Genomic DNA, 15,968 nt, shown 5'->3' with positions numbered 1-15,968 from the left:
CACTATTAAAAAGAATAGCTGAACATAAGTTCACAGATCAAATATATTGTTGAAATTGTTACTGCCTTCAGTTATTATTTTGGAATAAATGTCAAATGCTTAAAAACGTTAACTTGATGAGATTCATACTTGGCTTTAATAAACAGAATATTGATTACATTGTTAATGTAAAAATATAAAATATAATTGTTTTTTTGTTGTTGCTGATTTCTGGTAGTGTAAATAATGTTTATTTAACCAAGAACATGCGACTTGGACAGGAATTTACATTTGATATTTAAAAAATATCGTTTCAGAACACCACCGCACACCACTTATAAATATATATATATTGACGTAAACTACATTGCCCATGAACCCTTGCTGCAGGCTCTAAATCTGCTCTCAGCTTGTTTCCTAATCTAGTCGTCTACTAAACCTAGCATTGCGTGTGTGTGTGTGTGTGTGTGTAATTATTATTTACTTCAGCGGTTTTTGTAGTAAACTACATTACCCATGAACCCTTGCTGCCGGCTCTAAATCTTACAGGAAATCGCATGGATTTATCAACATCTCTGCTGCTCCTAAACGTCACATGTATGTTCACCTTTAGCATATGAACGCATTAACTCTGATTACCTCGTTGATATTGAAACTAAGACTCTGGACTGTGAGTTTTATTCTCAGATGAGACAGATGGCGTGAAACAGATGGGCGGAAAATAGGACACGCAAATACAACGAGACGAACGCGCTTGTGCGTATAGAGAGACGCGTAAAGAGCGGGGAATGATGGTGGATAACCGGCACGCCACAGCTCTGGTCATCGCCGGGGTTTTAAGCGTCCTGGCCTCCGTGTATCTGTCGGTGTCGATCGGCTCGCCGCACTGGTACCGGTACACGAGCCCGCCGGTGCGCGCGGAGCCCAACGCCACGGAGCTGCGCGCGCTGCAGGACGAGTTTCTGGAAGGAGACTTTGACGAGAAAACCGTGAGCGACGCGCTGTTCCGCATGAACGGGACGCTCGGACTGTGGTGGAGATGCATTCAGACGCCCACTGACGCGCACTGGTACAGAGAACCCGGTAAATGTGTTCATTTACACCATCAGCACGAGGTTGCTGTTTATCGGAATGATTATTTTGATCGCTGTCTCATGATTTTATTCACATTTTTGTTAAGAGCGTTCTTGTGCATTCATATTGTGTTGTCTGTGTTTTTCAGATCCAAAGATGATGATGGAGTGTGTGAGTTTTACTCTCTCGCAGCAGTTCACTCCAAAATACAAAGAGCCTGGAAATCACAACAGTGGAGAAGATATGATACGAACCTGTGAGCACACACACGCACTCACACTCACACACACACGCACACACAAACACACTCCCACACAAGCACACACACACTCGCACACACAAGCACACACACACTCTCACACACGCACTCGCACTCACACAAACATGAACACACGCACACACACACACACAAGCACGCACGCACTCACACTCACTCACACGCATGCGCACTCACACACACACGCGCACAAGCACACACACACAAACACACAAGCACTCTCACACGCGCACAAGCACACACACACACACACAAGCACTCTCACACGCGCACAAGCACACACACACACACACAAGCACTCTCACACGCGCACAAGCACACACACACACACACAAGCACTCTCACACGCGCACAAGCACACACACACACACACAAGCACTCTCACACGCGCACAAGCACACACACACAGACACACACAAGCACACTCCCACACAAGCACACACACACACACTCTCTCTCACTCACACACACACACACTCACACTCACTCACTCACACACTCACTCACTCACACACACACGCGCGCACACTCACACGCACGCACAAGCACACACACACACACACAAACACACTCACACACACAAGCACACACAAACACACTCACACACACAAACACACACACACACTCTTGTATCTGTTTTTCTTTGTGTAATTTATATATATGTAATTCATCCTTCGGTTGCTCTGAATACAAGTCAAATGTTTGAAACTCTGCAGATCTGTGGCGGTGTCAGCTCCTGCTGCCGCTGGTCTCTCTGGGTCTGGTGGTTCTTGGTGGTTTGCTGGGGTTCTGTGCGTGTCTGTGTGGCAGTCTGAGCCCGGCGCTCTTCATTGGCCTTCTTCATCTGCTGGCAGGTCAGAGATGCTTGTCAGTTCATCTGGATGGTGTTGTATCTTCATCACTGAGGAGGTTTTGTGCTGGATTTGAGATGTTTTCTCTCCTCAGGCCTGTGTTCTCTGGCGACCGTGTGCTGTTTTCTGGCCGGGATGGATCTGCTGCACCGTGTGTCTGTGTTGCCGGATCACGTGGGCGGTGCGCTGGGCTGGTCGCTGTATCTAGCGCTCATCGCGTCTCCTCTGCACATGATGGCCGCTGCGCTGCTGGTGTGGGCGGCTCGCAGCCACAGTCAGAGCTACTACCGCATGACTGTCTACAGAGTCGCTTAAATCAGCGGAGCGACTGCCATGGATCAGATCCAATCAAACAGAAAAAATCTAAAATGAACAGTGACACTGAATCTATTGTACATAAATGTGGTCAGTGTGTTGAAGAGCGACACCTGCTAGTCTTGTTCTGAGAACGTCAGATGCACTTTCAAGAGATAATGAGCCCTTAATTCTGGAGAAATCTCTACAAGTGTGTGTGTGTGTGTGTGTCAATCCAGATTCATGATGGGAGGGTCCAAAATTCACACTTTGCAACACCTCCTGGGGGATAAAAAGACAAAAACAAAAATGTACCGACCATAAACTGTATTTTGCATGTTTTTGGGTTGATGTTTTGTCCCTGTGACATTAGGATAACCATTTCTCTGATGGCGAATTGTCCACTGAGTAAGTCATGACAGATTCTCTAACGGAAGTTTATTTAATAAATAGCTTTTGGATAGATTTTTAAACATTTTTACTTTTACATTTTTAGTAAATGCAGTTCATAATAACATTATCTGCAAACCGGCAAGTAATTGTTTTTACACGGGATGGCCCGCGTTTGGCGAGTGCTTTGGACCCTGTTGCAGGTGTAGCGTGACTGTCGCTGATGTTTTTATGCATAACTAGTTGTGTGTAACTGATAAATAAACAGCAACAGAATCTAATCTAAACTCCAGCAACAGCACTCAAAACCAAGAACTGAAGCGTATGTGTTTTATAGTTTAAGCACTGATAAACTTTCACTCAGTGTTTGTGACGCATGCAATCTGTGATTTCAGATTTACACTATTAGAAACGTCAAACAGCTCGACTTCTTGTGTTTTAGCTTTAGTGAAGCAGCACGAACAGCCAGTGATCTTAGTGTGCTGCTTTTAAATGTATTAATGTTATTTATTACTATAATTCATATTTATATATGTATTTCTGTACAGTACATTTATTTTTGGTAATTGCTAACAAGCTACATGTGTGATGATGTGTCAGTGCTTGTTGATGTGGATTCTGCTTCATTTGTCACACTAGAAATGAAAGGTCATGTCAGGTGCATTATGGGATACAGTGTCTCTCTGATCTGTTGTGTAACTGCACAGACTGACCAGTGTAGTTGGTGATCTGTGTGTCCATGCTAATAAAAACATCATCTGTGCACTATTTACCAGGAGGCCCTGTAGTAAAAATAACAAATAACCAATTTCACATGGATGGCCTGCTGTTTTCAAAGGGCCACATTCTGTCACAATGTGACAAACTACACACTGATTTTACACCAGAATCCAAAGTCCAGGGATTTTCCTGTTCTTTGACACTGTCTTTGTTCTGCACTTGTTTTGTAACTGATGCTTTCTCTTGTTCTGCACTTGTTTTGTAACTGATCCTTTCTCTTGCTCATTTATGTGTGTGGGTGTGTGTGTGTGTGTGTGTGTGTGTTAGATCTTACTCTACACCGGATCATCTGAAGAGGCGGCGCTGAACAGGCATCATCGATCGCTCACAGGCGGCTCAGTCGAGCAGTGACGTCGTCGAGCGCATGAAGATGGCGGATCCGAATGCAAAACAAACCGGGCAGAAAAGGTAAAAATGTTTTATATACAGCAGTTTGTCATGTGTTTATGGACACATCTCGCGAATGCAGCTGCAACTATGCCTATAATGTGGTACAGACGTTTGTATGTCATTAAAAATCAAAACAAATCCATATTAAATCGGACACACCCGGACAAACGTCATATTGAAATTGATATTAATAAATGATACCTGCATATCTATTAACATGCATTATTAATGATCTAAGAGGAAAAGACCAGCAGCAGTTTCATTTACATTTATGATTATATGTTTATAATCGGGATGTTGGTGCCAAACAGCTCAAAGTCATTTCAGATTAATCATCACTGTTTATTCATGATCGAGAGTAAAAGTGTAACTTTGAAGATACAGTTTGCAGATTTCATTGTGTTTGTCTCCTGATTGTAAGTGAGTCAGTCAGATGCTCCCTACTGAGGGCCCTTCAGGTGATCACATGATTATGTGCATGTGGAGGATGAGTGTAATCACACAGTTAATTCTTTCTCACATTAATTACCAAGAGCGAAGCCTCTGGCGTGATGATCACATGTGTTTAGCTGCTGATGCCGTTGTTCTGACATGTAATGCTTCCTATCAGATTATGCTACCAACACTGTATTTATCCGACTGTAAGGGTAGGTTTAGGGTTGGGGTAGGTGTACATGTTAATAAAGCCTCACACCTTATTAATATCATGCTGGAAGCAAAATCTGATAGGTAGCACAAATCGACAGAACACCGTCTCTGTGCTGCAACACTTTCTCCAGCAGTCTGTACATGATCAGAAATATTCGATGAGATGTTTTAAGACGTGTTTTCTCCGTGGAGCTGATGCTGTGTGTGTTTCAGTGTGAAGACGTGTTTTCTCCGTGGAGCCGATGTTGTGTGTGTTTCAGTGTGAAGACGTGTTTTCTCCGTGGAGCCGATGTTGTGTGTGTTTCAGTGTGAAGACGTGTTTTCTCCGTGGAGCCGATGTTGTGTGTGTTTCAGTGTGAAGACGTGTTTTCTCCGTGGAGCTGATGCTGTGTGTGTTTCAGTGTGAAGACGTGTTTTCTCCGTGGAGCTGATGCTGTGTGTGTTTCAGTGTGAAGATCGCGATGGGGGCTGTCGTGTGTGTGGAGAGCGACATCAGAGGAGACGTGACCATCGGTACATCCCTTCATTTCACTCAAAATAAAGCACTACAAGCTTTCCGTCTCAGGAAATAATGCGTTTTTTGTTTATAGAGTGATGAAACGCATATCTTTTATTATGGATTATAAAAACAGACAGTTGTGTTCCTGTCCTCTGATTGGCCGGTCCAGTGTTGCTATAGTAACGGGGACATGACATCACTGGATCTGCTAGTGCAGGACAATGAAATTATGAACATTTGTGTTAATATGTTTATGTAGAAATCGTTTGATCTAAGCGATTAGACACTTTAGCTGCTGTGACTGAAGAACTAATAATCATGATCTGCTGTCTGAAAGAACGGTTCTGGTCTGGTTTCAGGAGCCAGGACCGTGGTTCACCCGAAGGCGCGGATCATTGCAGAGGCCGGACCCATCGTGATCGGAGACGGAAACCTGATCGAGGAGCAGGCCCTGATCATCAACAGGTCATGAAGATTCTCACATCGTTACAAACTCATTAAGACTTCTGTTCGTCTTGCAAACACAAATGAAGATGCTTTGAATGAATCCTCAGATTTCTGTTCTCTCCTTTGAAAGTCCATTCACCACTTCAAATAAGTTCATAAAGACTTCGTTAAAGTAAAATGGGATGATATAATAAGTCTTCTTAACAGACACTAGTGTTGTCACGGTACCAAAATTTCAGTATTCGGTACCAATACCAGTGAAAATCCATGGTTCTCGGTACCAATTTCGGTACCAAAGCAAAACACAAAAACATGCTAATTGAACAACATTTTTATTAATAATGTTAAACAAAAATTAAATGTACAAAACTAATGCCATTCTTTATACTTACTTAAAATTGTTTCAAGTTTTCCCACAAGTAATAAAATTATGAAAAAAGTAAACAAGTTTCACCCAAAAGTTTAGTCATAGTTCTGCTCCTGGTACCGTAACGTTTTCATTTTTTTAGTACCGACTTGGTACCGAAATACCGGGTCTTTTGACAACACTAATCTAAGCACAGGGTCTAAAGCGCACGGCGCAGCTGCACTTAGTGTCCGAATCCACTTTTGCTAGTTTAGCGACGGGAAAAACACATGGTCTACAAGTAACGTGCAATAAACCAATCGGAGTCTCATCTCCCATCCCCTTTAAAGGCCAGTTGCGCTTGTCCTTGGCGGATTCGCTGTTTACACGGCAGAATTAGACTGAACGCTTCTCCAGAGAGGAAAGCTTCCATCTGCGGGGCACAATAATAATATCTTTCATTTTTAGTATCTGGTGTGTTTGTGTGTGTGATAAGCAGAGTGTAGGCTCATATTACTAACGCGCTCTTTAATTAACAAAGAAAATATTGCACCATTGACTTTAGACCAGGTTTCAGTTGCCTCAAAATAGCACACCTGGTTTTCAGAGCAGCACGCCCATGAGCACACAAATCAGCACAGGTGCAGGACGTGAAAATGATAACTGCGTCGGGCTGAAACTAGAAAAAACACTTGCGCCGGGTGCTTGATAGGGCCCTATTTTTCAGAGCTTACACTACAGTGTTTTGTGATCTTGTAATGGTTCTGTTGCTGGAGTAATCCTGTTTGCATCTCTCTTCTACTACAGGTGCGTATCGGTGGGCGGGGCTAATGTAGAATCAGTGGACGGGGCTAAAGAGGCGGAGTTTAGTCACACTATTACATCATAAAGTGCACGTTCCAAAACAAGCCGTTTTCTGAGCTTGGTTTCAATAAAAGCTGTTTTTAGACTAACGAGAAAGTTTTGAGTTTTGAAACTTGCAGGATGTTTTTGTAATACCTTGACCGGTTAAATGTCAAAAGATCAAGGGAAATTTTATTTCTTAGTTCATGACCCTTTTAATTTATTATTATGAGCAGATTTTATTCTCGTATAAGTTATGGGTTTGGGACGGCGTGAGGGTGAATATATAATGACAGAAACATCATGCGTGTGAAATCTCGTGGCGTTTGTGTGCAGCTATCCTGAAAACATGCTTCCAGACGCCGAGGATGTCGAACCCAAAACCATGAACATCGGGATCAATAACGTCTTTGAAGTCGGCTGCGGTACGTCTTCATTTCAGCAGACCGTCGGCTCAACATGAAGCTTCTCTCAACTAATGTAACTTGAATTTGTTTTCAGTGTCTCAGGCCTTGAAAATCGGGGACAACAACGTGATTGAGTCCAAAGGTGAGAGCGCGGTGTCTGAAAGGATGGAGTAGCGCAGGTAAAGCGCCGCTGATGTGTGTGATGTGTGTGTGTTCAGCTGAGGTCGGGAGGAACGTGATTTTGACCAGTGGGTGTATCGTGGGAGCGTGTTGTGCGGTGAACACCTGTGAAGTGATTCCAGAAAACACCGTGATCTACGGCTCCGAGTGTTTGAGACGCGTGCAGACCGAGAGACCGCAGGTAACACACACACACCGTGTGTTTCTGATACACCTGAGAAACCTGCTGCTATTCTGACCGTCTCTGTCCTCTCTAGCCTCAAACGCTGCAGCTGGACTTCCTGATGAAGATCCTGCCCAATTACCATCATCTGAAGAAGACCGTGAAAGCAAGCTCCACTCCGGCGAGAAGCTGAAAGCAGCGCAGCCGAGGATCTCAGATGTAACGAGATCATGAGCACAGATCTGTTTCCTTTGGTCGCTGCATGCGATGTTTCGGTATTATAGTGTCGTTGGTTGTGTTGTAAGTTATTGATGACACATTAAATACTCTTTCATATGTAGCAGGTGTCTCACTCTCTGTTTCTTGTGTTCTTTCATTTCTTCTCCACATGGTGGCGCCAAATCTACACGATGACAGAAGAAGCGAGTTAATGAAATGTGTTATTGTTATTGTGGCACATGCATGTTTATTCAGCAGTTTAAAGGTTGTTGTTTTGAACATTATAGTTCTGATGATCGCTGATTATATAGAAAACATAGGTTCTCATTTGATTGAATATGACAGTGTGTATAAATAGCAAACAAGCGAGTCTGTGAGCAATAAAGGGCAGGTTAATCTTGAGACAGGTGACCTTTGCATCGCGCTTTGAATTGAACTTCTGATGTGAATCGACACTTACTCTGCATTATTTCTGTACACTTTAAACATTATGGGTGTTTTTTTTTTTCCTGTTAGAGTAATATTTTAAATGTTTGTGGGAAACTTCTAATTCATATCACGAGCAGCATTTTATAAATGTATCACTCACCATTTGTTAGACAAGAGATGAAAAGAGTTTAACATTTTAATGGGTTGCACTTTATTTGGATGTTCCACATTTGCATGACTAGTTGACACTTAGTTGCAAAGTTATTTATAGGTAGTTGAATGGCTAAAGTGGAATATCAGAATAAAGTGTTAGTTTTTAATGTCAAACGTTTCAATGAAAATGAAAATGAGTTTTCCTGTAAATCAAGCCTCTATGACGCACCAGAACAGAGACGTGCTCGAGCTCAGGAGTTTAATTTCATATTTCTGCCCCAGAATGAACAATACCAGCAGCTCGGAGGAAGAGGTGAGTTACTATTTACTTAAGAATAATGAAAATCATCAACTCAATGATGGTAGCTAATTAATGGATGCTGATTTTAATGACACGCTTCAGTACTGCGTGTGAGTGATCAGATCTCAGTCGTTTCTCACGTGAGTTTCTGTATTCTGACACGAGGAACACTAATCTACAGAAAGTGAAAACTCTGAAGTGTTGTGTGCTGATGATGTAGAATAGACTCGTTCAGAGATGTTTCTCCTGCAGTTTCAGCATCAGCTGCACCTGTTTCTGGTTTTTCTGCAGGTCAGGACTCAAACCCAGAGAGCTTTACCTGGTATTCAGGCCTTTTCAGGTGCGTGGAGAAGTTCATGTGTGTTGGATCTGAATCCGTGAGACAGACATTTAAATGTGTTTTCCTTACATTACTGAAATGAAGTTACTGTCAACATGAACTGCGTTTCATTTTTGATTCTCTTCATTAGGGTTATGAAGGCTCCTTAATCAAAGTTACCTGTAAGCAGGTGAGAAATATCAATGATTCCTCCAAGTAAATGAATCACGAGTATGTAATGCATATTATACCTACATGACTTATTAATATTCTCACTGGACCCTTTTTACTGTTCCAGGGATTTCTAAAGTGGTCATAAAATCATCCTAAACTGTGACGTACTCCGCTGTTATATTAGAAGCACAGTCACAGCGATGTTAACTAGATAAAGAAGGTCGTCCAGACTAACTTTGATGTTGGTTTGAGAAAGCCATGCAGTCTATCAGACAGAAGGAGGTGTTCTGCATGGTTGCTAAGAGTTTGACATCAGCCTCTCAAAGCTTTTCATTGCAATGGGGGTTAATGCCACAGTAAGACAACTGTACAATTTCTTTGTGATTAGTTGCACTTTATTATTTGCATTTATCATTGTTTTCCCTGATATCAGTGACCCATCAGAACAGACCTGAGAACCATCTGAGAACCACTGCTGTAGGGATCATGAATGAGATGAAAAAGCACACATCATGTCAAGCTCATATCATAAGAGTGTGATGTGAGGATGAGATGGATCCAGCACGTTTGCTATAATGATGTTTGTTCCTCTTTGTCAGGGCGTTTGCTTTGACCTGGATATTCCCCAGACTTTACGGCTGGAGTTGGCCAAAGCCAACACCAAGATGGTCAAGAACAACTAGTAGGAATGCTAAACCCTTCGGCATCCAGACAGAGTCCTGCACCTCTGTGTCAGTCGAGAGCCCTGTGAGTAAAACACACTACAACTAGATCTAAACCTGATCTATTCTGACTGCAGTCTTACCCAAACTCCCAAAGAGCCTGGAACCACAAAACATCCTGCAGATCTGAGATCTGTCTACTGATTTCCAGTACATTTTGCTTATCTGTCAGGATGAACTAGGAACTTCACCAAGCAATAGTAGCATGACCAAATCAATTTGAATATTTTAATACCAAAAAATATAATCGCCTGTGACACACATTTGTGTCATCACTCTTTATTTTATTTTGGTTTAGGACCTTCACATATTAAATAATTTGTGTGAACGGCTCTCAGATGCCTTAAACGAATCCAAGATACCTGCTAAGAAATCAGTTCAGCTCTCCTGAAGCCTGTATTCATTGTCAGTGTGTTGCTCTGTCGTGAGCACAGATCGAGCTTCTCAGATATTCTCCATTGACTGTGAGTGTGGACACATACGCTCCACCTAGTGGGCCTTTAGTTTCTGAGGCTCAAATCACTGCGCTGTTGTCCACATGGACACAAAGATGGGACTGAACGGAGACGTGTGTGTGGACATAAGGACTGTCCTCAAGCTGGAGCTCAGGGGAAGTTTAAGGCACAATGCAGCACACAGCAAACTCACGGTCTCCTGCTGTTTGTGCAGATGAGTTGAGTGTTCCTGCGCTGTACACCAGCAGTCCTGAGGTGTGGGCTTCATACCTGCTGTACCCCGCTGAGCTGCCTCCACCAGCATACGCCTTCAGCTCCTCGCTGCACGCTCAGGTAACACACCGACGCCTTTGTGCATTAAACAGCAGCGGGAATGGCCACAATATGGGAGTATAAACACTCAGTTATATAAACGTTTCGGTCATGAATGCTGCTAATTTATTAATGGGGACGTCAGATGCCATTTTCCACAAGTTGGTGTGATTCTTTATGGTCTTCATGAAATGTCTGCAACATACTTTGGTTAAAATTTCTCAATGGTCGTATAAAACAACACCCTTTTTACCTTGTCAAAAACAGCTCTGATCACAGCGAGCCGTTTCGGTGCATGTCTCTTTAAAGGGCACCTATTATGCAAAATCCACTTTTATATGGTGTTTGGGCATAAATGTGTGTTGGCAGTGTGTGAACACAACCTCCCTACAATGATAAAAATCCACCCACTCTTTATTTTTTAATAAACCAAATCCGTCTCATTAGACCTGCCGTTTTGATTTGCTGAGCAGTGTGATGTCACATTGTTTAGGCCCCGCCCACAGCTGCTGACTGACAGTCCTGCGTTACCGTAGTGTCCGCGCTCGGCGAGTTGTGTTTGGTTGTACGCGCTCGAGTCGCTGTAACGTCAACAATGTCTCGTGAGCAATCCTGTGTTCTGTGTTTGGATGTAAAAGTGAACATAAGAGTCTTAATTTTCTCCCAACATCAGAGCCACTGAGGACGCAGTGGACTAGTTTTGTTTTTGAAGGAAATACGCCTCAAAATCATGTCGTTATAGTGCTTAGCTAATGGTTGAACCATATCTGTCGTTTCGTTAAAGTGTATAGCGAACGTTATCGCAGTATTTGTGTGTGTGTGTTGCTCATCTGTCGTTGCAAATGGGCTGTGAACACTCTAAATGTACATATGTATCAAATGAATGTATCAAATAACCATTCAGAGACGTCCTGGTTCATTCTCCATCATCTGTGTCAGACTCCGTTTCATTCATGTGCGGCTGAACACCGGTTCTCTCGCTCTCAGTCATGTTTCTAACGGCTGTTTATTGCTGTAGGTATGCAAAGCAGAGATGTATACACCACGCCCTCTTCTGAAGACGGGGCGGGGATATGCAGCTGATTTGCATTTAAAGTGATACAGACCAAAACAGCTCTTTTTTAAGCCCCAAAAATGGCATTTTCCACATGTTATAATAAATGATCTGTGGGGTATATTGAGCTGAAATTTCACAGACACATTCTGGGGACACCGAAGACTAATATAACATCTTGTAAAAAGGGGCATAATAGGTTCCCTTTAAATGATAATGAGCTCTGCTGACCCTGCCCCTCTCTCCCGTTTTTGTGTATTTGGTGGTGCATTATCATCAAAAACAAAACTAATCCACTGCGTCCTCATTGGCTCTCATGTCGGGAGAAAATGAAGACTCTTATGTTCACTTTTACATCCAGCTTTGCACCTGCATTGCTTACGAGACAGTAGGTGTGTTCGACTCGAAGCGGTGCTTCCGGAGCCGTCTGCTCTCTCTGTAGCTCTCACTTTGATGTCAAACACCGATCGGACCGCGCAGCGCTGCTTCGAGTCGAACACACCTCTATTGCTGTCGCTGTAGCTGCTCGAGCGCGGAGAAAACGGCGGACAGGGCGGAGTTATGCTAATGCAGGACAGTCCGTCAGCGCTCGTGGGCGGGGCTTGAGCAGTATGATGTCATACTGCTCAGAAAATCAAAGCGGCTTGAATATTGAGACTTTAGGTTTTTTGGGGATTAAAAAAAGGATGGTTGGGTGGATGTGTCCACACACTGCTAACACACATTTATTGCAAACAGCATGTAAAAGTGATTTTTGCATCTGATTTACCCTTTAAACAAAAGCATCTGCACTATAAAGATCAAAGGTTGAAAGATATATCTCCAAGGCATTTTTAATGATCAGATTCAGCAGAATATTATTTAAATATGCGATTGTCTCTCCTTAAACTCTGCAGTAGGCCCATAGGCTACGTGACCGTTGGTCCTTTATAGAAGCATTAAAAACAAAACTTATAAAATAGGCTACAGAAAGCAAGCAAAGAGTGCTTCCGAAGCTGTCATTAACTTCAGCTGCTGCGCGGATGGCTATAATGTGCAACGCTGCAAATCGAATTGTAAATAGAAATCTCTGACGGTCTTCAGACTGCAGCGTGCACACGAATAAGCTAGACGTTTGCGTCAATAAGGTTAAAGTCTTTCGTTGGTCTGTTAATTCTGCTAAACTTCAATTACTAAAACTAAAACTGAAACTAAACTATATAAAAACCAAATAGAAATGTGTTCACAAACTAAAAACTACACTAAAACTAACAAAATTATTATTGTAACTAATAAAAACTAAACAGATTTTTTTTTATTGGAATAAAACGAGTTTAAAAATGCAAAACTATAATAACCTTGCTGCAAACCTGTGCGTGTGAACAGAAATGGAGAAGCAGATGATCTGCCTCCAGTGTTTGTGTCAGATTCGCTGGCTGCCGACCGTTCTGTTGACGTCTGTGTGAGTATAAGTGTCCTCATAAACCATATATCCAAGCACACGCAGAGTAAACACAAGATTTCTACATTACACGCCTGTGGAAAATGACTCCATGAACACCCTCAGCTCTCCTTAACACCTTACTCTCCCGTCTGTCTTCTGCCAGATACAGATGCCTGAAACCAGAAACAAGAAGTGAGAGACTGTTATGTAAGTGATAACATTCAATCAGCCGCTCATCGTCACTAATGAAACCCCAGAGCTGTTTATTACACAGCTGCATGGATGTGAAATATTGCCTTGAGTATGAATTATCTTGTGATCTACAGGAACGAGGTCATGAAATGAGCACAGCGATGTAGGAAATACTAGTGTCATGAATGTAAGAGTCTCTCGCGTGATAACTGCGTACACAGACAGATCACTGCTGAAAATAAGATCTACTAAAATTAACTCAAGTCACCTTTATTTCCATAGCGCTTCAATACTGATCGAACTGTTAAAGCAGCTTTACAGAGTTAAACAGGGAAACAGTTTGTCATTAATGCAGGAGGACGATAACAAACAGTCAGTTTATCAGCTAAAGTCAGTTCATTGATGATTCAGTGATCATCCTCCAGTTCAGCTCTCTTCAACAGTGTCTGTGCAATCAGTCAAGCGTCCACCACTAATCAAGACAAAGGCCACAGCGGCCTGAGGAATAATCACGGTTATCATGATTATTATGCATTCATTAATTACACAACACTACTAATGCATAAAATCACATGAACACTTAAAAACACACGTGTTATTTTTAAAGTGTTATTTATTGCTGCCTTTTGAAACAGTAACCAAATAATACAGCAAATAATAAAGAAAAACAAGTCCATCCCTCCCTTTGGAATGAAAAAAGGTGACCTCTGCTCTGTAAACATACACGTATTTCTCTTTTGAAAATAAATGCAAATAGATCACAAAATGATTTAGTGTTTTCAGAAAGCATTCTTTCTACATTCCTTTGGACCTGAGGTAGAGAACTCGGAAACATGGTGGGAAACATATCTTGTTGATTTTTGACTTATACATAATACTGTAACAGGGATAACAAAATCACAAAGTTAATTAAGTATTATAATTAATATAAGACTAATATTAACTTTATTGATCCCCCAGGCGAAACTGCTACTAATGAGGGGAATTAACTGAACTGTTATTGTCACTATCATCCATGCATATTCATTTTAATAATTCAGATAGCACACCTAGGTTCCTAACTGATGACGAATAATTAACAGAGCAGCCAGGTGTTAGAATCACTAGTAACATAATCTTTAAAATATGTACTAGTGCATTTGATGGAACTCTTATTTACTTGTGACAAGAATAATCTTAAACACATATACAATAAATGATACAGTAACATGTTGCTGAAGATATTCACCATAATAAGTGTTTGTGCATCTGTACTAATGATACAATCACAAACAATAGATTTGCTAGTCCATGAATCTGACCTGTAGTCTGTTCCTGTCACTCGTACTCTTAGCTCTGATCTCAGGCTGCTGTGAACCACAGAACACAAGAACAGACCTCTCTCTCCTGGACGTCCCTTCTTACATTGTGTGTCAACTTTATTATAGTTAATATATGTATGAACTATGATCATTTATAATGTTATTCTTATTGGTTCAATCAATAATTACTGTAAGTTCTAACGGGGTTGATGCATGATGCCTTGCCAAAAAGATTGCAATATTTACACATTTTTAGATATCATATTGCATATTCTCTTTTTTATCATTATTATTATTCTTAAGGAGCAAAATAAGTATTTTTATAATGAATTAAATGAAATGTTTTTGGTGCCATTTTAGTGTAATTTCTATATGTTGTTTCTTATATGTACAATAATGTTTTTGATGTTTTATTGAGCTTTCATTAATCTGCTTAAATCATTAAAAACACATTGTGAGACCTGTTTGAAAACAGGCTGAGAGACTCGTTTAATGTTTAAATATAGTTAGAGAAACTTTGTCCCCCTCAGATGTACTAATAAGCAGTGTTTCTGCAGGCCGGAGAACATGCTGCTGGATATAAACCAGTGCTCTGCTGGAGTTCTGGCAAATGTTGTGGTTACAAGCTTTTCCACTTTCAGCCTTAAAAAACCTTATTATATTTGTGCTAGTCTGTGTCTAATTGTGTCCTCTGGAATCAAAACATTCATGCTATCATGATTGGCAGATATGACAGTTTTTAGGTTAGGTGATGTGATATTTTATTTATTCTATATAACACATTTGAAGAAGATATTCTGTACATTTGTGAAAGGTGTTTTTGCCTCATATGTGAGCTGGGTGCATTCTGAAGGCTGTGTAGGCCTATGTGACTGCGCTTCTGAAGGGAGAATACAGAAGAAAGTACCGGAGATGGGAGATGCTATAGGATGAGATAGTACAGAAATAGATAATGTGTGTAAAAACTCACAACATTTAAAATCCTAAAATGTATATGCCTCTGCAACCTTGGCAGCCGGAGAGGGGCAGCAAGGTTATTATAGTTTTGCATTTTATTTTAATATCGTTTTCAAATTTGCTATACAATTCAGTTTAGTTTTTATTAGTTTCATTAATATTGTTGTTAGTTTTAGTTTAGTTTTTATTTTGATCAAATGCTGCCATCTACTGGTTCATTGCGGTACACACACTTATTATTTGGTGTATGTCATGATTTTCAGTGTGCTGGTCTGAAACAGCGTTTGCTTTGAGCGGCTCGTGGTCTTTAATGGTGCAGTGGATTGTGGTCTTGGCTGGGAATTGAAGGGCTGTGTGTTCAAGCCACACAAAGGAACTGAACCTGCATA

General features: G+C 41.4%; 2 protein-coding genes across 4 annotated transcripts; both read left to right on the top strand.

Moving 5' to 3' along the window:
* The first annotated feature begins 393 nt into the window (after positions 1 to 393).
* LOC107667929 (claudin domain-containing protein 1-like) lies at positions 394 to 3,632 on the top strand. Of its 2 annotated transcripts, XM_016459668.1 has the most exons (5): positions 394 to 576; positions 667 to 1,062; positions 1,202 to 1,309; positions 2,047 to 2,184; positions 2,276 to 3,632. In XM_016459668.1, exons 2-5 carry the CDS (start codon positions 768 to 770, stop codon positions 2,494 to 2,496), a joined length of 762 nt encoding a protein of 253 aa, XP_016315154.1. In that variant the 5' UTR covers positions 394 to 576; positions 667 to 767; the 3' UTR covers positions 2,497 to 3,632. The 2 variants fall into 2 exon arrangements, with proteins under 2 accessions (XP_016315154.1, XP_016315153.1); XM_016459667.1 differs by having other exon boundaries at positions 394 to 1,062.
* Positions 3,633 to 3,933: 301 nt separating this feature from the next.
* LOC107667930 (dynactin subunit 6) lies at positions 3,934 to 9,816 on the top strand. 2 transcript variants are annotated; one of them, XM_016459669.1, is made up of 9 exons: positions 3,956 to 4,053; positions 5,132 to 5,196; positions 5,542 to 5,647; positions 7,155 to 7,243; positions 7,320 to 7,367; positions 7,444 to 7,586; positions 7,663 to 9,010; positions 9,141 to 9,179; positions 9,763 to 9,816. In XM_016459669.1, exons 1-7 carry the CDS (start codon positions 4,010 to 4,012, stop codon positions 7,759 to 7,761), a joined length of 594 nt encoding a protein of 197 aa, XP_016315155.1. In that variant the 5' UTR covers positions 3,956 to 4,009; the 3' UTR covers positions 7,762 to 9,010; positions 9,141 to 9,179; positions 9,763 to 9,816. The 2 variants fall into 2 exon arrangements, with proteins under 2 accessions (XP_016315156.1, XP_016315155.1); XM_016459670.1 differs by lacking the exons at positions 5,132 to 5,196; positions 9,141 to 9,179; positions 9,763 to 9,816 and having other exon boundaries at positions 3,934 to 4,053.
* The last annotated feature ends 6,152 nt before the right edge of the window (positions 9,817 to 15,968 follow it).

This window comes from Sinocyclocheilus anshuiensis, unplaced genomic scaffold (assembly GCF_001515605.1).
Source record: "Sinocyclocheilus anshuiensis isolate Anshui unplaced genomic scaffold, SAMN03320099.WGS_v1.1 scaffold3108, whole genome shotgun sequence".
Taxonomy (NCBI): Eukaryota; Metazoa; Chordata; class Actinopteri; order Cypriniformes; family Cyprinidae; genus Sinocyclocheilus; species Sinocyclocheilus anshuiensis.
The sequence above is the reverse complement of the archived record's forward strand: the minus strand, read 5'-3'. Positions and strand labels throughout refer to the sequence as shown.

Coding starts and splice junctions, on each gene's coding strand:
- LOC107667929 (XM_016459668.1), top strand. CDS start 768: ATGATGGTGGATAACCGGCACGCCACAGCTCTGGTCATCGCCGGGGTT. Junction 1,063..1,201: donor GCACTGGTACAGAGAACCCG/GTAAATGTGTTC, acceptor TGTGTTTTTCAG/ATCCAAAGATGATGATGGAG. Junction 2,185..2,275: donor CCTTCTTCATCTGCTGGCAG/GTCAGAGATGCT, acceptor TTCTCTCCTCAG/GCCTGTGTTCTCTGGCGACC.
- LOC107667930 (XM_016459669.1), top strand. CDS start 4,010: ATGAAGATGGCGGATCCGAATGCAAAACAAACCGGGCAGAAAAG. Junction 4,054..5,131: donor AAACAAACCGGGCAGAAAAG/GTAAAAATGTTT, acceptor TGTGTGTTTCAG/TGTGAAGATCGCGATGGGGG. Junction 7,368..7,443: donor CAACGTGATTGAGTCCAAAG/GTGAGAGCGCGG, acceptor GTGTGTGTTCAG/CTGAGGTCGGGAGGAACGTG.